This window comes from Paroedura picta, chromosome 2 (genome assembly GCF_049243985.1).
Source record: "Paroedura picta isolate Pp20150507F chromosome 2, Ppicta_v3.0, whole genome shotgun sequence".
Taxonomy (NCBI): domain Eukaryota; kingdom Metazoa; phylum Chordata; class Lepidosauria; order Squamata; family Gekkonidae; genus Paroedura; species Paroedura picta.
In genome coordinates this window covers 8,339,888-8,361,021 of record NC_135370.1, presented here as the reverse complement: position 1 = coordinate 8,361,021, position 21,134 = coordinate 8,339,888, and the positions used below count along the sequence as shown (strand labels likewise).

Below are 21,134 nucleotides of genomic sequence, written 5' to 3'. Positions count from 1 at the left end.
TAGGTGATATCTATGGACTGCTGCAGTAATGGGCTATCAAAAAGAATGGCATTACCCTGATTTTACAGTGATTTAGTTTTCACAAAGATATGTCAGAGTTTAACAGAAAGGCCTGTGGGATTAAGCAGCTGTTTCCAGCCCCCGTTCATGTCACTAGAGAAGAGGAGCTTCAGAAGAGTATTTATAGATGCCTACACAACAGGAGATGGCTTGGCTTGGTTGGAGAGCCAGTTTGGTGTAGTGGTTAGGAGTGCGGACGTCTAATCTGGCATGCTGGGTTTGATTCTGCACTTCCCCACATGCAGCCAGCTGGGTGACCTTGGGCTCACCACGGCACTGATAAAGCTGTTCTGACCGAGCAGTGATATCAGGGCTCTCTCAGCCTCACCCACCCCACAGGGTGTCTGTTGTGGGGAAAGGAAAGGGAAGGAGATTGTAAGCCGCCTTGAGCCTCCTTCAGGTAGAGAAAAGCAGCATATAAGAACCAGCTCTTCTTCTTCTTCTTCTTCTTCTTCTTCTTCTTCTTCTTCTTCTTCTTCTTCTTCTTCTTCTTCTTCTTCTTCTTCTTCTTCTTCTTCTTCTTCTTCTTCTATGTTTAGTGGAACTTCCCCACACTTTTGTATTTGGCTTCATCTAGGGAATCCATAACTGGTCTACCCCCATGTCAGTCATTTTGTGAGGGAACTTTGGTCAGAAATCCTGCAAACTCCCCAAGGCTTGGGACCCCTGTCCTATAGTATAGGGTGGGAAGCTCAACACATTCCCTACTGGCTCTTCTAGACTGTAACTGAAGGTGGTTGCCCCACCAACATGCTGAAGAGGAGAAATGGATAAAGATCTGGAGCGGAGGTCTATCAGTGACTCTTAGCCACAAGTTAGAAATGGAACACTCTGTTTGGAACAGCAATGCTCTGACTTCTCAGTGCTTGGAGGGCAACAGAGAGCCAGCTTGGGGTAGTGGTTAAAAGTGGCGGGTTCTAAACTCTCTCTCTACCACATAGGGTTGTTGTGAAGATAAAGCTGGAGAAAAGATAATGCAGTTGTGAGCCAATTTGGGTTCCTACCAAGGATAAAAGCAGAGTAGTAATATATCTATCTAAATACTAACAACGCTATCTAATAACTACACAGTTTTTACCACTGTAGGGTGCATACAAGGCCAGCAGAACTTCCAGTTCATCCCTGCAAACTGGTGGGTTGCCAGCTCTGGGCTGGGAAATCCCTGGAGACTTTGGGGTGGAGCCAGGAGTGGGTGGGATTTGGGACAGGGAGGGACCTCAGCGGCATATAAAGTCATGGAGTCCAGTTTCCAAAGCAGCCATTGGGTTTACAAGGCGACCTTCTTCTTTCTCTACGGGAACTGGGGGGGGGGGGGGACTGTTGCAAAGTGCTTGCTCGGCCTTGATACTTAATCATGCAATTTAATTTTAATTAAGGAAACCTTCCGCTTGCATTGCATGCGAATGTATATATTTGAAATTACGATGCAACTGCCCTGGGTCTAAAAAGACAGGGTGGGAAACAAGACACAATGACAGAGAGAGAGAGAGATCGGCTCAGGCTCCACCGAATCACCATCACGGGTTTTTCCACCCGGATCTTGCAATATTCACAACACTGCTGTCAGGTAGGCCTCTCCCTGGCGCTGCCTAACGTGTCTCCTGACAGCGTCTGCTTCCGCCCCAGGCTGGCGATTCCTCCGCGCGCCACAGCTTGGAAGGGCCGGACTTCTTCCTCCTCCCACGCCGCGCACGCCTGACCGCCACCAGCCGGAAGTCTGGCCCGCGGGCGCGCCGCTCTAGCCTGGCCTCTATGGGAGGGGGCGGAAGCGGGCTCGGCGTCGCCCGTAGCAACCGCCGTAGCAACCGCTAGACGCGTCTTGCGGGTAGCCATGGAGGAGGCCGGCGCCGTCTCCGCTTCCGAGGGCACTTTCTGCCTGCAGCGTATCCTTCCTGCGGGGCGGGCGCGGGCGCGGGGTCGGGGGGAGGCGGGAAGGGCGCTGGCAGAAGGGGCTTCTGCTCCGCTGCCTCATGCGGGGGATAAATCTGGGCCCTCCTCCTTCTTATCAGTGATGAACCTGCCAGCACTCTGCACATGCCCAGGGGGCTTTCTCGCCTTCTCTCTGTAATATGCCGTCAAGCCTGGCGACCTCTTGAATGCTTGAATGGATGGCCTCTCCGAGGTTTTGCTTGGGTCTCACAGACCAGTGATGTCGTGGTTAAGAGCAATGGCAACTTTTATTAATCTGGTGAACCGGGTTTGGTTCCCTGCTTCTCCACATGCAGCCACCTGGGTGACCTTGGACCTGTCGCAGTCCTGTTAAGCTAATCACAGTCCTGTTAGACTTCTCGCAGAGCCGTTTTGTCAGAGCTCCCTCCAGCCCCATCTATTTCACATGGTGCCTGTTGTGGGGAGAGGAAGGGAAGGCGATTCCAAGCTGCTTTGAGGCTCCTTTGGGCAGTGAAAAGCAGGGTAGGAAGCCCAACTCTTCTTTCTCTGCAGACTCCATCCCTGCCCACTTCACCCAGCAAAGCTGTCTCTTCCAGGGACTCTTGTGTTCTGGTAATGTGATCCCAGGACGATGGCCTCACTCTGAAGAAATGGACAGGGACAAATCCCAAAAGCTTCTTCTCTCTCACACATGTGGTTAGTCTTTAAGGGGCTCTTTTCTGCTGCTAAAGACAAACTGAAGCGGCCACTCATCTTGATCTATCTGAAGAATGGAGCAGTGACTCACAAAACCTCCTCCCCTGCCTCAAATTTAGGTAGTCTTGAAGGTGCTACTGGACTCTGGCTCTTTTCTCCAGTTAGACTTACAAGGCCCTCCATCTTGGTCTATCTGAAGAAGGGTACCATTTGCAAGCCTTCTGCTACACTGAACTCGTGCGGAATGGCCCTTGGTCTTTTCTAATGCTACAGACAGACTCATCTGGATCTAGCCTCAGTTTAGCCATTTCAGCTTCCAGGAATTCAGGCTGCATTTGGTCTGGGACCCACTGATTTGTCCTTTTGGCAGCCCACAGTATCCATAAAATTCTTCTCCCATACCACACTTCAAGCGAAGTGCTCCTCACTGCCCAGAGGCTTATGCCTGGCATAAGTTGTGGGATTTCTAGATTGGAAATCCTGATTGGCCATACTTTGGAGTCACACCGACATAGTTTTGAATCCCTGCCCTACAAGTCCCTTGGGTTTGGCATGCAGGTGCATAAAGCAAAAGGGTAGAGGAATCACTTTGGGATGATAAGCAATGGAGGCTACAACCCTAAAAGCACTTTCCTTGAGACCCATTGAATAAAATGGAGTTTGCTTTTGACCAGACCTAGTTGGGATTGCTCCCTAACTCTCCCTGTCCCCCAATAAGTGGATTGTATGTTACTCAGTTTTGTTAGCTTCACAAACTCCTAAAACACACTTTTCATGCTTTAGTCCTTTAAAACGTATATTCTTTATAAACCAAACAGCCACAATTGCTAACATTTCTAAGAATTAAAAAAATTAAGGCTTCAGTTGCTAAACAGGCGAGAAATTTCTTAAAGATAGAATAAAGTAGAGCTGAAAGATGCTCTTTACTACCACATTCATCTTTAGCCCTGCCAATTCCTTCTCCACCGTCCCAATGGAAACCTGAGTGTTTTTCTGATGTGAAGGAGCACATTGACCTTTCAGATGCCCATTTGCTCCATCTTCTATGTTGTTCTCTTTCCTCCAGCTGCTTAGAGGCCTTTCATGTTGCTGGATGAAATACTATCCCTGTCACGGATGAGCTAGAGTCAAGCCCGGTAGCACCTTAAAGATTTCCAGCAAGATTTCCAAAGGGGTATGTAAGCTTTTGAAAGTCAAGTTCCCTCGGATGAGGCTTTGTCACTTTATTGCATTCTGCGAATAAGTATTGGAGAGTGTTTTGACTTGAAAGAAAAATCCAGCAGGGGTCACCCTAGAACAGTGGTACTCCCTCTGTGGCTCCTAGAGAGCCACGTTCGCAATTACTCTTAACCAAAAAGGCCACATTCATTTTCCTGGCAGGAGACCTGCACCCCTGCATGGCTCACAGCTTCCCTGTTCCTGCAGCAGTGGCTAATTCACCAGCCACCAGCCCCATCAGCCAAGGGCATGGGAACTTCTGAAACATGGTTTGGGAATAGTATTCAAAAAGTCACAAATGGGTCCTGAGCTACTGATGGTCAGTGCCCTAGAATGTTTGGCCTAAGTAGCTTGGTACTAAAAAAAAAAATCCAGTTCCATTCAAATCAATAAAATTGCCTTTGAATATACCAAATTTACTACCCCCTCCCCCAAATAAGACTTGCAGTTAGCTTTTCGTAAATGTCTTGTTTTTTGTTTTTTGTTTTACTATGTTGATCAGACTGTCTCTTCAAAGCCACCTGGTTGTGACTAGTTAGATCCATGTCTGAGATCAACAAGATCTGAGAAGTATAAGCTTTTGAGAGCCAGAGCTTCTTTTACCTGAAACAAAATCTAGGTGCCTTGACACAGGCTTTCATTTGGCTATTTGACCATAGGGCTGATTCAGAAGTGATGGGGATGTTTTTTGAGGCTGTTCCCTCCTTTAATTTCATATAAAACAACCATCTGGCATTCCTTTCACAAATCAGTGTGTGTGTGTATTTTTTATACAGTGGACCCACAGGAATTCCACTAGTGGATAAAACAATATGGCCATTATTTCTGAATGTAGAATTCACAACTCATCTGTTGGTTTGGATTTCCCAGAGACTTTCCAGTAATGGAAAAGGTGTTATTCTTGTCAGTTTCTCCCTAATTTCCAGTCAGAAAATTGGCACAGGTGAGAAGGCTGAAGCGCTTTCTTCACATGAAGCACAGTTGTGATCCCAATCGAGCACTAAAGGTGAGGGAAATGATAGTGAGGAACCTGGAGTTCCCACCTCACTGTCACCCATACCATGGATGGGAATCCTAGTCCCCAACCTGTGTGTCCCAGAACATGTAGCCTCCCAGAAAGGATTACCTTGAAGGTAAAACATGGGTTGCCTCAGAGAGAAAGCACCTTGTGGGGCCCCTGATTCTGTTGTAGGGAAGATGGGATGAAAATGCTCAGGCAGTATGTGTCTCTTGAACAGGCTTTGTGGATCATGAGCTGGCTCTCAATGGCAGCACATCTCATTGGCCTGTGGGGGCCTTGGTTGTGCGCCACTGGCCCTGCTGTTGCCCAAAGGGGTCCTTTCTGTGGGCTGTTGGTAATACAAAGCTCTTCCTATTGTTTTCAGCTTTATTTTTTCACATCCGTAAAACTTTCCTGTCTCTGAACATCAGTGGAATGAAAAGATGCTAGTCAATTAGACAAAGTGGACAGATATTACATGTTTTCAAAGCAATGACTCTAGCCTTCCTCTTTAACTGATTTGGAATAGAAACAAAGATGTTTCCCTTCATTTTTTGGATAAAGAAAAAAATCCTGAATTAAATGCAAGTATTGATGAATCAACCTTATATTTTATTTATTTAGATTTCTATACCGCCTATTTCTTTGCAGCTCTGGTATTTTACACCTTTTATTTGTAGAATGTAATTTTTATTGTTTTGAAATTTGTGCATCCAGGAATTGGAGTATATTGTCTGTTGGTCAGATCATCCCACGGTGGTCACTTTTGATAGAGGAACTCCACAATACAGTGGATGCATGCCTGCTATAGAGATATTTTGCCTGAAGGCAGTTGACTTATTCAAATATGCTTCCATTCTTCAAAGGACACTATTGGAGCTCAGCTAAATATATTTCTGTATGTTATACAACAGAACTGTATCTACCGTTTAGGTAGGTTTTTAGCAAAAAGCAAGATCAGGGAATGTTTACTACAAACTATTAAATTAACATAATGTTTTGCTATCAAGCTGGGCAAACTGAAGGAGCAAACAAGCCAAAATGATTTTTCTGGCACACAGACTAGTAGTTAAGGCTCTGTGAATTTTTATTTTTTGGTACTTATGCACAGCTCGTTTTCTTTGTAGATGTGGGGCGCTTATTGGCATTTCTGCTGTTTCCACTCACATTGGATCTTGATAGATAGACCAGTATTGAGCTCTGTTATGGCTCTGTGATTGACATCCAGAGCTGCAGTGAGGTCTAGCGGCCAGAGCTGGATCTATCAGAGTCATCTGTAAAATTCACAATGGGGTCTTCTGTAAGACATGAGAAATCAGCCTCCTCATCCTCTCTCTTATCTGTAAGTGAGACTCAGTGACCTAACTAACATGGCTGTAATGCCGCCAAAGCCCAATTAATTTTTTAAAAATCCTTTGAGAAGTCTAAACATTAACAATAGTATACTATCTTCATGGAGGAGTCATATTCCAGTTATTATGCATTTATCATATGGCGTGTGCAGTGTAGCCCAGGGATCTAAGGATTGTCTGGCAGCCAGGGAAGGGATGTTTGGAGGTGGTTTGCCATTGCCTGGCTCCGTGTTGAAACCCTCGTGTTCCTTGGAACAGTGGTCCCCAACCTTTTTATCACCGGGGACCAGTCAATGCTTGACGATATTACTGAGGCCCGGGAGGGTCAGTCTTTTGCCGAGGGACGTCGCTGCTGCCGCCTGAGCCCCTGCTCCACTTGCTTTCCCGACTGACTTCCCGCCGCCCACTGGGGGGCGGTGCCAGCAGCAGCTGCAAAGTGCCACGCCGAGGGGGAGCCCCAGCCATGGTGGCGGCCGGACAACACCAAAGGTGAGCCGGCGGCAGAGGGGCAGGGCAGCCCCTGAGGAAGCAACCGAGGAGGAGCTGCAGCCCGGTACTGACTGATCTACGGACTGGGACCGGTCTCCGGACCGGGGGTTGGGGACCACTGCCTTGGAAGACCTCCATCTGAATCCTTGGAGGTCTCCCATCCTAATACTAGGCACGTTCAGCCTGCTTAGCTTTTGTCAGGACCGGGCTGATCCGTATGAACTCAAGTATCCCAAGTACTCCCAGCATTTTGCCCACTGTGCCTTGCTGACTAGCCACAAGCGCTATAATTATACTTCAAAATGAATTTTTAGGTGGTGGTGTTTTTTTGAAGTGTAATTATCGAAGGTCCAGTTCCTGACTTTCTGTCCTGCAGGCTGGGCCTGTAGGCCTCAGTTTTATGATGCGGAGGCAGAACAGTACACAGGGGGGAGCCACATGTCATCAGAAGGTGTGTGTGTGTGGGGGGGAAGGGTCTGTTGATGTCACGTTGAGTAGTTCTATAGTGCATAACTAGGTATGATATTTGTCTGAGGAAGTGTGCATGCACATGAAAGCTCACACCTTGAATAAATCTTCGTTGGTCTTGAAGGTGCCCCTGGTGCCAGATTTTGTTAGGTATTCCATTACATGGTATTTGTGAATCTGACTGATCATGACCCTGTGGCTTTCCAGAGAGGTGCTGTTTACCTTTATACAAAAAGAAAAACAACAACATTGAAACTAGCTATGTGCTAAACTCAAAAGCACCAGATTATGGTCTTCCATCTCTAGTGGAAACAAGCAGGCATGCACAGAGGCAATCATGGGTTAGCCGACCGACAGCCCTGGTGTTTCGATCGGTGGCCCTGAGAGTGACCTTAAGACCCGTCTTACTGGGAAACAAACAAGAATGAAGTCCAGAACTCAGGGAGAAGAAGGCTGGGATATGCATTTGGTCAGCTTTCACCCCCCCCCCTCCCCCCAATCCTTCCTACACAATCCCTCTTGCCACTTTTCTCAGTAGCTCTGTGCATATTTTCATGGCTTTATCTTCCTGTTTGGTCCTTGCATCTGTCAAACAACTTGAATAAATTGTATGCTAATATTTTGCTCACCCTCTGCCTCGGCCTTTCTCAACATTTTTACCACTGAGAAACCCCTGAAACATTCCTCAGGCTTCAAGAAACCCCAGAAGTGGCGCAATCATGCAGAATACGGTTGGGAAGCAGAGCTGTGGACACGCCCACCCTTGGACTCTCCCCACTCCCTCCAGGCCCATCATTGGCTATTTTAGCAGGTGGCGGAGGGGGCTCATCATGACCATATATGGTCATATCACCCGCTAAATGTTTTTTAAAAATTGAAACTGTAAAAAAAAATTAACTCCTTACAGGGTCATCAGGAAAACTGCTCTAAGTATTTATGCCATTAAAGGTAATCTATGTCTATATCTACCTATATGTATACACTGGCAACTTCCATTTCAATCCATTAGTTAGTCAGTGAGTCAGTCAGTCTAGGGTCCAAGCCCATTGCATGCAGGAATACAACGGGCATTAGATCAGGGGGTGGAGTGGAAGAACTTTGGAAGAACTTTGCGGACGGCCTCCCCCTCCTCTCAGGACCTGGAGAGACTGCAGGAACTCACCGGCAGGGGCAGCTGTCACGCAGCAGGGATCTGCAGCCTGCAAGCCTCAGAGGGAAGTGGAAGGAGGAGGGGTGGTCAGGGGTTGGGGGACAGAATGCAATTGGCTGGCTGCTGGACCGACAGGCAAGATAGTTGGAGGAGGAAGCACTCATGGCGGGACAGCCTCCCTAAGTGGGTGTTAAATGCTGAGTGGCCCTTAAACCATGAGACACGTTCCTCCTCCAAGCCCTTGCCAGAAATATTAAGTGGAACCGATGTGTGTGTGGCCTTGTTGAATTCACTGCTGCCCTCTCCTCACTGGATTCTCCCATTTCCCTGCTCAGAATTTCTTCTCAGCTCCACTGGCAGAAAATGGCTGGAGGAGGGCTGCTGCAAGGGATCCAGATCTCCAAGGGGGAATGGACTGTGTCCAGTGCCACAGAGGCTGCCCTCTAAAGCAGCCATCTTATCCAGGGAAACCGATCTCGGTTGTCTGCGATGAGCTGTAGTTGCAGGGATCCCCAGGTTCCCTGGAGGCTGGTATCCCTAGCTGAGAGCAACCATCCCTGGATCCAGTGCAAGGACTGTGTGCAGCCGGCATCTGGATTCCTTTCTTCTCAGGTTTCCCTTGGCAGCCTTTTCCATCCCTGGGAGAATAGATTATCAGGTTTTGCTAGGATTGCCAACCTCCTGATGGTGCCTGGAGATTTCCCAAAGTTACAAGCGATCTCCAAATCACACACATAATTTCCCCTGAGGAGAACTGCTGCTTTCCCTGGTGGGCTTTATGACTGCTGTGATGAATGCTTCCTTGTTTTGCTCAGGTAAGGTACTACACACCCGAAAAAGGAAGCTAACTTCTTATTTAACACATTTTATTTTACTAGCGACTCACTGGAAACATAACTTCCAGGGGCATGGCAGGGGGGTTGTGTCCAGCTGGCATCACTTCCAGGGTTACTTAAAGCATGAAGAATATTTCTGGGGTTACTCCATGGTCAAAAGTTTGAGAGAGGCCAGTCTGCAAGGTGCCACTGGACTCCAATTGTATTCTGTTCCTGCAGGAGTAGTCAAACTGTGGCCCTCCAGATTTCCATGGACTACAATTCCCATGAGCCCCCTGCCAGCGTTTGCTGGCAGGGGCTCATGGGAATTGTAGTTCATAGGCATCTGGAGGGCCACAATTTGACTACCCCTGTTTCAGACCATCCACCTGAATCTCTTTCTGTATGTAATGGTTGAGCAAATTCTGTTTCATTGTCTCTGAAGAAGTGTGCTTGTACCTGGAATTAAACTGTTGGTCTTAAAGGTGCCACCAGACTCCAAAATGGCAACCCATAGTCTAGGAACAATCTAAGCAGAATTGCCCACTTAGAATTCCACTGAACATAATGTGCTTGGAAGGGTATAATCGTGCGTGGGATTTCACCGTTCTTCTTGTTGGCGAGGCTTTTGCTGTTGCATTCCCTGGCAGCCAGGCTGATAGCTCCAAATAGACAGCATTGGCTTCCATAAAGCATTGCAGACCATTTGTTTCTGAATGAACAGCTTGATGCTGTTCTGACGGCAGTGAATTGATATATAAATTGTAAACAAAACATGCTATGAAGCCACGTTTGAAACAACATAGCTGCTATTTTCTGCTTAACCGAACACGCAGAGGTTACCCTAACAGAATGCTCTGAAGACGACTACCAGTATGAAGAGGTAATAAATTCTCTCTCTCTTTTGCTTAATTCATAGTTGTGTGTGTATCTGGCAAGGAAGTATTAATAAGCTTATTAAAGTAGATGTAAAATATGTTAAAGTCAAGATCCATGCTAGTGTGGCTACAATTCCAATGCACAGACAGATATCAGAATCTCCCCTGAAAAAGGTCATAAACATTTACATTTACACAGTAGGACCACAGAACCAAAAAGATACCACTGGCAACAGCATAACAAAATTGGTTTAGGATGGTCTATTTAGTGATGTACGCACCTGTCAACTGATGCTGTGTATGGGCTGGACTTGATCCTTATATTAATTCAGGTACATTTATGTTTTACTGTCTTCGACAGCCTGTCATCAGTAATCCTGTTCTCCGTTCTGCACTGCTAGTAAACCTCTGATTGCATTCATGGTAGCAGGGTGGGTGCTGGTCTGTATTGATGGGGCAGAGCAAAACCTGACAGTGAGACGCAAGAATCTCCAAACACAAATACACTTGGAGCTTGGCTAAGAATGTAACAGCACACCAGCAAAGTCACTGAAACTTTCAAGGCCAGAGGGAATGCTTCCTCTCTAATACTCCCCCTTCTTATTTATTTATTTTTATATTTGTATTGCACCTTAGGGCAGATCACATCAGTTAAATACAGTAGCAGATGCTCAGGTTCCTGAGCTTGCTCTGAGTGTGCCTCACAGACCAAGGCCTTTTTCAGACTGCAGTCGCTTTTCATGTTCTTACACATGCTGCGCTGCTTCTGATGACTGCACTGTTAGTGGGACCAGTTCAGATTTCCCTCATGGATTCATCTGTTCCAGGGTGTGGGTGGGTCTATTATGTTTCTATCTTGTACCATTGTTAATAGGCTTTCATTCGCCAGGCCCGGCTACTAGTGCCCTACCTGTCCCCTGACCACTTGGCCACAGTGATCCATGCGACAGTCACCTCCAGATTAGATTTCTGTAACTCGCTCTGAAGCCCCCTTCGCTGCCTTGCCGTGGCAAGGGGGCTTGCGTAGCTCAGTGAAGCTATGAGCTATGCCGTGCAGGGCCACCCAAGACGGACAGGTCATAGCTGAGAGCTCTGACAAAAGGTGATCCACTGGAGAAGGAAATGGCAAACCACTCCAGTATCTTTGCCATGAAAACCCAATGGACAAGTTCAAAAGGCAAAATGATATGATGCCAGGAGATGAGCCCCTCAGGTCGGAAGGTGTCCAATATGCTACTGGGGATGAGCAGACGGCTAGTGCGAGTAGCGCCAGAATGAATGAAGTGACTGGGTCAAAGCCGAAAGGACGCTCAGTTGTGGAAGTAACTGGTGGCGAAAACACAGTCCGATGCTGTAAAGATTTTTATTCCATAGGAACCTGGAACGTCAGATCCATGAATCAAGGCAAGCTGGACGTGGTTAAACAAGAGATGACAAGACTGAACATTGACATTTTAGGAATCAGTGAACTAAAATGGACAGGAATGGATGAATTTAATTCAGATGACCATCAGGTATACTACTGTGGACAAGAATCTCGCAGAAGAAATGGAGTAGCTTTCATAATCAATAAGAGAGTAGGAAAAGCAGTCTTGGGATACAATCCCCAAAATGACAGAATGATCTCAGTTCGAATCCAAGGCAAACCATTCAACATCACAGTAATCCAGGTCTATGCCCCAACCACTGCTGCTGAAGAGGATGAAGTTGACCAGTTCTATGAAGCCCTACAACACCTTCTAGAAGCAACACCAAGAAATGATGTGCTTATCATCATGGGGGATTGGAATGCTAAAGTAGGAAGCCAAAAGATAACCAGGATAAAAGGCAGGTTTGGCCTTGGAGTACAAAATGAAGCAGGGCACAGGCTGGTAGAATTTTGTCAAGAGAATACAATGGTCATAGCAAACACTCTTTTCCAACAACCCAAGAGACGACTCTACACATGGACATCACCAGACAGTCAACACAGAAATCAGATTAACTATATGCTCTGCAGCCAAAGATGGAGAAGTTCTATCCAGTCAGTAAAAACAAGACCAGGAGCTGATTGTGGTTCAGATCATCAGCTTCTTGTTGCAAAATGTAGGCTAAAATTGAAGAAAGTAGGGAAAAGCACTAGGCCACTCAGGTATGAACTAAATCATATCCCCGACTAATATACAGTAGAGGTGACAAATAAATTTTAAAAATTAGATCTGATAGACAGAGTGCCTGAAGAACTATGGACAGAGGTTCACAACATTGTACAAGAGGTAGCAACTAAAATTATCCCAAAGAAAAAGAAATGCAAGAAATCAAAATGGCTGTCTAAGGAAGCTTTACGAATAGCTAAGGAGAGAAGGGAAGTGAAAAGCAAGGGAGAAGGAGAAAGATACACCCAATTGAATGCAGAATTCCAGAGAAAAGCTAGAAGAAATAAGAATGCCTTCTTAAATGAACAATGCAAATAGAAGAAAACAATAGAATGGGGAGGACCAGAGACCTTTTCAAGAAAATTGGAGATATGAAGAGAACGTTTCATGCAAAGATGGGTATGATAAGGGACCAAAATGGTAGGGACCTCACAGAAGCAGAAGAGATTTAAAAAGGTAGCAAAATTATACAGAAGAACTATACAAGAGCGAGCCTATTTAACTTGTATGCGGAGCACATCATGAGAAAGGCGGGATTAGAGGAGTCACAAATTGGGATCAAGATTGCAGGGAGAAATATCAACAACCTCAGATATGCAGATGATACCACTCTAACGGCAGAAAGTGAAGAGGAACTAAAGAGCCTGTTGATGCGGGTGAAGGAGGAGAGTGCAAAAGTTGGCTTGAAACTCAACATCAAGAAAACAAAGATCATGGCATCTGGCCCTCTCAATTCCTGGCAAATAGATGGGGAAGAAATGGAGATAATGACAGATTTTATTTTCCTGGGCTCCAAGATCACTGCAGATGGGGACTGCAGCAAAGAAATTAAAAGACGCTTGCTCTGAGAAAACTCCTAGTAAGTTATTAAATAGTATCTATTTAAGTGGGCAGAGCCTCTTGTGGCGCAGAGTGGTAAGGCAGCAGACATGCAGTCTGAAGCTCTGCCCATGAGGCTGGGAGTTCAATCCCAGCAGCCGGCTCAAGGTTGACTCAGCCTTCCATCCTTCCAAGGTTGGTGAAATGAGTACCCAGCTTGCTGGGGGGTAAACGGTAATGACTGGGGAAGGCACTGGCAAACCACCCCATATTGAGTCTGCCATGAAAACGCTAGATGTCAGACATGACTCGGTGCTTGCACAGGGGATACCTTTACCTTTATTTAAGTGGGCATTTCTCCTGACTTGGAAAGCCCATGGTACCTTGCTCTCATCGGATCTTGGAAGCTAAGCAGGGTCAGCCCTAGTAAGTATTAAAACAGCAAAAGAGTTAGTTTCATTAAACTAACATAAAATACATTTAAATTATCATCATTGTGAGCTTTGGGAAAATACATCAGGGGACCCAAAGGCATTGCTGGTTACTGGAAATTAGAATTGTTCCAGTATGTTGCCACTACTTAGTCATTTGTACTTTGGTATGTACTTAGCTGTGTGATTCAGCCATTCATGAATCTACTGACTTATGTGCCTCTTCCCCCCTCCTCACTATGGGGATTTTCACATTACCACTGGGTGTCATTTGTTGTTGGCATGATTTACAGTAAAATGATACAGGAACGGGTATTCCATACAGCAAATTTCCTTATGTTAATGAACTGTCTTTGAAGTGCTATGATCAATTTGAACACTTTTAACTACCACTTTCCCCGCCACCCTTTTTTGCTGTGCAATCTTTCTTAGAGTTGTTTTTTTTAAATGCAAGCGCTATAGCACTAGACCAATGTAGCACTTTAGCACTATAGTGGCACCCCTGAGATGCATTGACTCCATTGACTAAGGTGCTACAGCTGTCTAACACTAGCATTCACATTAGAATGTTTTAAAAACTCAGAAGATCATGCAATGAGAATGGGGGGGGGGAGGAGCATCACTGCAGGAAATGCTACAGACATTTTAAACAGCACACCAGTGATTCAGAAGCACAATGAAGGAGTAAAAACCAGAAGAAAGCAGTTTCCCTCAAAAGCTGCTCAGCCATGCATTGCTAACACAATGCAAGTAGGTTTGTGTGAACAGATAAATTCTGCTAGCAGACAGTCTGAAATGAAAGAAAAAATCTGGTAACAACCAGTTACTGAAACGGAATCCAAAGGCAGTTTGAGAATCCAGTCCGTATCTGAGATACTATGTTTACTTTATTATCGGGCTCTAGACCTTGGTATAAACATGAGGGTTTCTGAAGATGAATGTTCAGAAAGAGTCTTCTCCCTTGACAGAAAGAACGGCAAGCTGATGAGTGAGTTACTGACAGTCCTCTGGAGGGGATTAATAACACCTGCAAAAAGTCACAGTAATACAGGCTGATCATTCTCCCCATTAATTTGTTGGGGCCTGAATTCATCTTGACAAACTTCAAGGCTGCTTCTCCACAGCTGCACACAAAGGTTCTAAAAATAACAGTGCCACCAACATGCCAAAGAGCGGAGGAGATAGATAGCCCTCTTAGCCATTTCAGCTTTTCTTATTTTGATTGCATAGTTTGAAACACTAGAGTATCTGACAGCTATCTGCCACTGTGTCCCATGACCTCCACAAGGCTGGCTCAGAAGGATCATCCTTTGAGGGAGTCACAGGGCATCTCCATCCAAGCAAAGACCAGCACCACCACTTCTAGGGCTGCCAGCACTGGGTTGGAAAATTCTTGATTTCAGTGAGAAGGCATGGTTTGGAGAAGGGAGGGACTTCAGAGGGGTCTAGTAGTATCCTACAGTCCACCCTTCAAAGTGGCCATTTCCTCCAGGGGAACTGATCTCTGTAGCCTGGAGAGCAGATGTGATTCCAGAAGATCTTCAGCCACAACCTGGAGACTGACAACCCTACAACCCGTACAAGGCACATCAACTGAAGTGCTAGGTGGGGTCTACCTCGCTTGGTGAGGTCTCTGAAAAAACCTCCAGGAAAGCCATCAGTGGGCCCATGGCCCTGTGCCTTGGAAAGTCCAGCAAGAACTGCCTCACTGGTAAGAAAAAGTGCAAGACCTACCCAGCTCCAATATTTGACAGGACAGGTAGTTGGTTGTAGTAAAAAGCTCTGCCACACCTAGGAAGAGCCTAACCAGTCTAATGACAACAGCATTTCTTTCTGGGTTTTCAAGAGAGTTTCATATCTTTTCATATTATTTTTACAATAGCCCTTTAACATAGATCATTATTATTATATTCTGTAGGTTAAAAGTCAGGTATTAGCTTGCGCAGAGGCTTAGTGAGGGCAACATGCTAGGCAGCGTCTTGCTGTTCTTGTTTTACACTATCCCTAGGCTTACATCCAGCCACTGAATGCTCACTGGGGTGCAGGAGAAATTTAAGGGTGAGTGATTGGGCAGCAGCAAAGGCCAGTGTGTCTTTTTGTGCAACAGCTCTGGGTAGGAATAGGCCAGGGGTAGTCAAACTGCGGCCCTCCAGATGTCCATGGACTACAATTCCCAGGAGCCCTTGCCAGCATTCGCTGGCGAATGCTGGCAAGGGCTCCTGGGAATTGTAGTCCATGGACATCTGGAGGGCCGCAGTTTGACTACCCCTGGAATAGGCTATAGGTATGGTAAGAGTCTCACATTTCTGCCACTGTGTCCACAAAGGCTGCAGACGTTCATGGCTTGCCTTAGTGCTGCATCTGGGATCTCCCCTGGCACAGAAATAACTAATTACAACATAGCTCTAGTGAAAAGAAATGATATAGGAATGAATGGGGTATTTCAAAATCTTGTCTGCTAAACCGTGCTCTGCAGCACTGTTTGAGGATATGTTATTAGGTTCCAGAATAAATAATGAGATAGGAATAAGAATCCTGCAATGAAGTGGTAGGAGGTAGAGGTGCTTTCTTTCACTTAATAGGCTCATGTATTATTCTCCACTGCTGATCTCTCCTGCATGAAAATCCCCTTTGGGTCCACGCAGAGAAGTAATAATAGCACATTGGTAGTTAATGCACAAATAATGTGTTGGAACTTTTCCGATCACAACAGTTGTGATAGTTGTGCTAGTATTTCCTCCGTTGTGCCTTGGTAAAATTAGAACAAGTAGAAAAGTTCTCTTTAAAGAAAATTAGAGAAGCCAGTAATATCCCCTCAGGCTGCCTAGATCAGGGGTAGTCAAACTGCGGCCCTCCAGATGTCCATGGATTACAATTCCCAGAAGCCCCTGCCAGCATTTGCTGGCAGGGGCTTCTGGGAATTGTAGTCCATGGACATCTAAACTTTGACTCGGGTAGTTGCTTGTGGGGTGTGTATGTGTGTGTGTATGTGTGTGTCTAATGCCTATATTTGCTCAAACATCTTCCCTTTTCTGTTTGTTTTGATCTCTCCAACTGAACTGGGAAGCAGTGTTCTCCTTGGGTCTTTGTAATATTTTCAATATCAATGTTAAGGATATTTTACAAATGATGTAGAATCAGACAATGGTGATTTCTTGTATATCTCTGGGAGATGGGGGGGGGGTTACCTGAACAATGTCACTTCCCGCTGTTGTTATGTCACTTCTTGTTACACAGCTGGAGGCAATGTGGTAGAATTTCTAGGCACTGTTGCAGCTGTCTTCCCACTATGCCCCAATGCCCTATGGGATGGTGGCAGTAGACTGAGACCCAGGGCCAGTTTATCCATGTAGCATGTGCTGCAGACCCTGCACTTCCAGGGGCCCATGCAGTGCCTTCTCCCCATGGATCAGGGCTGTAGCCTCTCTCAAGGGCACTTGGAGTGACACTCCTTTCCACTGGGGGGGCCTCTGCCCCCAGTCTGGCTCCTCCCACCGCAATTGTACTCTGCAAGGGCCCCATAAATCCATAAACTGACTCTGGTGCCACAGGCCCTGCAAATCTTCAAACCACTCCTGCTGAGACCAGGTGGCTAGCCACCAAAGTGAGTCCAACTTTATTGCACGAGGCCGTAGGCTATCACAAGAGGCCCACGAAAGTGGGAATCATGGCCCATCTATTTATGGTAATATGATATATAGAATCATAGAATCATAGAGTTGGAAGGGGCCATACAGGCCATCCAGTCCAACCCCCTGCTCAACGCAGGACCAGCCCTAAGCATCCTAAAGCATCCAAGAAAAGTGTGCATCCAACCTTTGCTTGAAGACTGCCAGTGAGGGGGAGCTCACCACCTCCTTAGGCAGCCTATTCCACTGCTGAACTACTCTGACTGTGAACATTTTTTTCCTGATATCTAGCCTGTATCGTTGTACTTGTAACGTTGTACTAGTTTAAACCCATTATGTATGTATGTATGTATGTACGTATGTACGTACGTACGTACGTATTTATTTATTTATTTATTTATTTATTTATTTATTTATTTATTTATTTATTTATTTATACATACATACCCTGCTTTTCACTATTGGAAGAAGTCTCAAAGCAGCTTCCAATCGCCTTCCTTTTCTCTCCCCAGAAGAGACACCATGTGAGGTAGGTGGGGCTGAGACAGCCCAAGGTCTCCCAGCTGGCTGCATGTAGAGGAGCGGGGAATCAAACCTGGCTTGCCAAATTAGAAGCCACCACTCTTAATCCCTACACTATGCGACACCACTATTGTGGTAGCACTGCAACCATGTGCTTGAAGAATGCAGTATATATTTCTTTAGATCAGCGGGTCCTCAACCTTTTTGAGTCTGTGGAATTCCAGCGGAGTGTTGTGGGCACACCCACAAAATGGCTGCCACAGCTTACCTCCAGTCACATAGTGAGAATCCTTGTGCTGTGGTGGCAAATGCTGTCATAGGAACATTTTTAAAAACCTGTACAGCTGTAGAGAGCCTCACCCGACTCCACCCACTTTCTAAAGATACTTCGTGAGTACCAGGATAGGTGCTGGGGGTGCCGTGTTGGGGACCTCTGGCTTATAAGTGCATCTAGTCAAGGCTATGGTCTTCCCACTTGCAATGTATGGCTATGAAAGTTGGACCATAAGGAAGGCTGAGCATCAAAAAATTGAGGCTTTTGAACCCTGGTGCTGGAGAAGACTCTTGCGAGTCCCTTGGACTGCAAGGCGAACAAACCGGTCAGTCCCAGAGGAGATCAGCCCTGACTGCTCCTTAGAAGGCCAGATCCTGAAGATGAAACTTAAATACTTTGGCCACCTCATGAGAAGGAAGGACTCCCTGGAGAAGAGCCTAATGCTGAGAGCGATCGAGGGCAAAAGAAGAAGGGGACGACAGAGAATGAGGTGGCTGGATGGAGTCACTGAAGCAGTCAGTGCAAACTTAAATGGACTCCGGGGAATGATAGAGGACGAAGGCCTGGAGGATCATTGTCCATGGGGTCGCGATGGGTCGGACACGACTTCGCACCTAACAACAACAACAAAGATGATGTATGGATGGTTTATACCAGGGGTAGTCAAACTGCGGCCCTCCAGATGTCCATGGACTACAATTCCCAGGAGCCCCTGCCAGCATTTGCTGGCAGGGGCTCCTGGGAATTGTAGTCCATGGACATCTGGAGTGCCGCAGTTTGAATACCCCTGGTTTATACCCTACCAAGAATGCCAAAAATGGTATTGACATCCTCTTTCAGTTGCTGGAGATGTTAAAAAGCATGTTGGTATTTTTATCCATATTCGATGGGTTTGGTCAAAACGTTTCGGTAAGAATTCTAACAGATTCTAACAGAAATTATTCATTGTGAGATCACACGTAATCCAGTTACAGTTCTTAATAGGTTAGAAACAATAAGGAGCTTATAAAGAATTTGCTAATAGCAGCTACAATTTGAGTAGCAGAATATTGGAAGCAGAAGGTACTACTAATTATGGAGGAATGGCTCTGTGTACAATATATACCTGGAGAAAACAGTTTATAGACAAAGCTGGGATGTTAAAAAACTTATTCAGGATATTTTGTTATGATACGTTATCTTTTTATTGTCCTAGATCAACATTAAAATCCATAAATTTGTAAGGAAGAGATACATTTTGGGCAATAGGAATATGCTGTACATTTTATGACTATTATACTTAGAAGAACATTAGTATTATATTGTTGTGACAGTAAATTTAAAACATTTCAAAAGATGTGACATCTGGGCATGGAATTGGGATCTCTGTGGGGGGCAAGGTAGTTATGTTTCCTGCACTGTGCAGGGGATTGGACTAGGTGACCCTGGAGACCCCTTTTAGCACCATGATTCTATGATTCTATAACCTGTAGCCAATACCCAGCTGCTTTCAGTGTCTCAAGCCCATCAGTCCTTGCCTTTCAAGCAAAGCCTTCCTTGTTGCCATAGGGATGGATATGCTGTAATGCTGAGTATCCTGCTAAATGATGTCACAAACATCTTCAGACTACATTAAGCTTGGCTACAGTGGTTGCTGTGCAGTCTGCAAAGACCTGCTTGGTGGCATACACCTTGCTGATATGGCTTATGCTTCCTCTTCCTTTGGATGTTCCTGGTGCCTCTTATGGGGCTAGCGGAAGCTCAAGGGCCTTGCCCTATCTCCTGCCACTGCAGTTTGGAAATCCTCAACTGCAGCAGGATCGCCGACTCTCCTGGATTCCACCAAATTTCTCTTCCCAAGCCAGGAGTTGATCCTCATCCTTTCATGTACTTGGACTTTACCAGAAATGTGATTTCCTCTATTGGAAAAGAAGTGTGGAGGGCCCATCCTTGCACTGAATACTTGGTTCTCAAGGACAACAGTTTGACGAGGCTTCAGAACTCGTCTCTGGAAGGCTTGCTCTCGCTTACCTACCTGGATTTGTCATGTAATAAAATACAAATAATCGACAGTAATGCATTTGAGGCTGTCCCATTCCTGCAGATTATAAACCTCAGAGGCAACATCATTGAACAGATCACTGAGGGAACATTCCGGGCCTGGAATGGCATGCAGTTTTTGCTCAAGGTGGATCTCAGCCACAATCCCCTGGCAGTCTTTCAGGATTCCTTTTTTTACAGGCTGCCCTCACTGAAGGTCCTAAACCTTGATGCCACTGAAGTGACGACTGGGATCCTGGAGAACCTGCTGCAGACCTCTCTGCAGTTGAGGACACTTGTCTTGCCGAAGAAACTGTCCTGCTGTATTTGCCGGATTCAGGAGGACATTGATGCTTTGGATGACAAAGTCAAGCTGGAGTGCACAGGGTCATGTGATAAAAATTTAACTCCGTGTGAAAAAGAAGAGCCTCTGATGCAAGAAATCACAAAGGCATTAGAAATGAGAAAACTGGATGGCAGCAGCCTGCTTAACATTTTGCCTGAGAAGGCCATGCACAACAATGCCATGGCAGACAGAACTGAATGCAACTCTCTGGTTTTGGCCCAGAACTACTCCAGCAGCATTGAAAGAGCAAATTGTTGAACTCCACAGGTCAGTGGAGTCAGAGGCAACTGTCCAAAATGAGCAGCCTGACCAAGTTTTAGGGAAGCCAACAAATGAGGCCAGGAAAAGGTCTGCAGATAGCGGGACGAAACTAGCAGAAGACCCAGAAGCTCAGCGCACCCTTCCTTTTCTTCAATCCCGCCAAGCAGCTCTTCCGTCCTCTTGGAAACGCTCCATTTCAGACTCTCAGATGAATGTTCTTGAGCCCAAAGGCTCCATGAAAGTAGACAGTGAAGACCTCCCTAATGGTGAAAACTCTGTGGTAGTACTGAAGAAGGTACTTGGGTCACAGATACTGACTAAAGAAGAGTTGCTGAAACAGCTCCTATAGGGAACTACACGTGTTGCAGGAGAAATCTCGGCAGGTGACTCAGAACCCTCCTTGAATGAGCCCTCACCTCAGGGGACTTCTGTTTCTCCCCCTTCAGGCTTCTTTCCACGTCAAGATGACAACAATCAGGGTGAGGGTGAAGTCTTTGAAAATGAGCTGAACGAGAAGTCGACTGACCTCATCCCAAACACAACAGTGAGGAAACTCATCTCTCACATGATCCGCATCCTGAAAATAGATTGCACGTCACCCACACTCCAGGTGGCTTGTGTGAAACTCATCACTGAAATAGACCTCCTCATGAAACTTTTCAGAGAACGCATCAATGAAACC

The 21,134-nt window shown here is 45.9% G+C and overlaps 1 protein-coding gene and 1 long non-coding RNA gene across 5 annotated transcripts in view; one reads left to right on the top strand and one right to left on the bottom strand.

Annotated features, from left to right (window-relative positions):
- Positions 1-1,810: 1,810 nt before the first annotated feature.
- The window catches only part of SPAG16 (sperm associated antigen 16), a 477,747-nt gene continuing 458,423 nt past the window's right edge, over positions 1,811-21,134 (top strand). For 3 of the 4 annotated variants that reach the window (XM_077319325.1, XM_077319328.1, XM_077319326.1), the window contains exons 1-2: positions 1,811-1,943; positions 9,975-10,021. In XM_077319325.1, the coding sequence (XP_077175440.1) occupies positions 1,892-1,943; positions 9,975-10,021 (99 nt within the window). In that variant the 5' untranslated portion in view covers positions 1,811-1,891. Of the gene's footprint in view, positions 1,944-2,465; positions 2,647-3,712; positions 3,821-9,974; positions 10,022-21,134 lie in introns of those variants that run through there. The other variant, XM_077319327.1, reaches the window with a different exon arrangement.
- On the bottom strand, positions 5,928-13,647 carry LOC143829047 (uncharacterized). Its single transcript, XR_013227987.1, has 4 exons — positions 13,308-13,647; positions 10,298-10,459; positions 7,270-7,395; positions 5,928-6,138 (listed from the first exon to the last, which is right to left on the bottom strand). It is a non-coding gene; the product is annotated as an uncharacterized LOC143829047 (long non-coding RNA).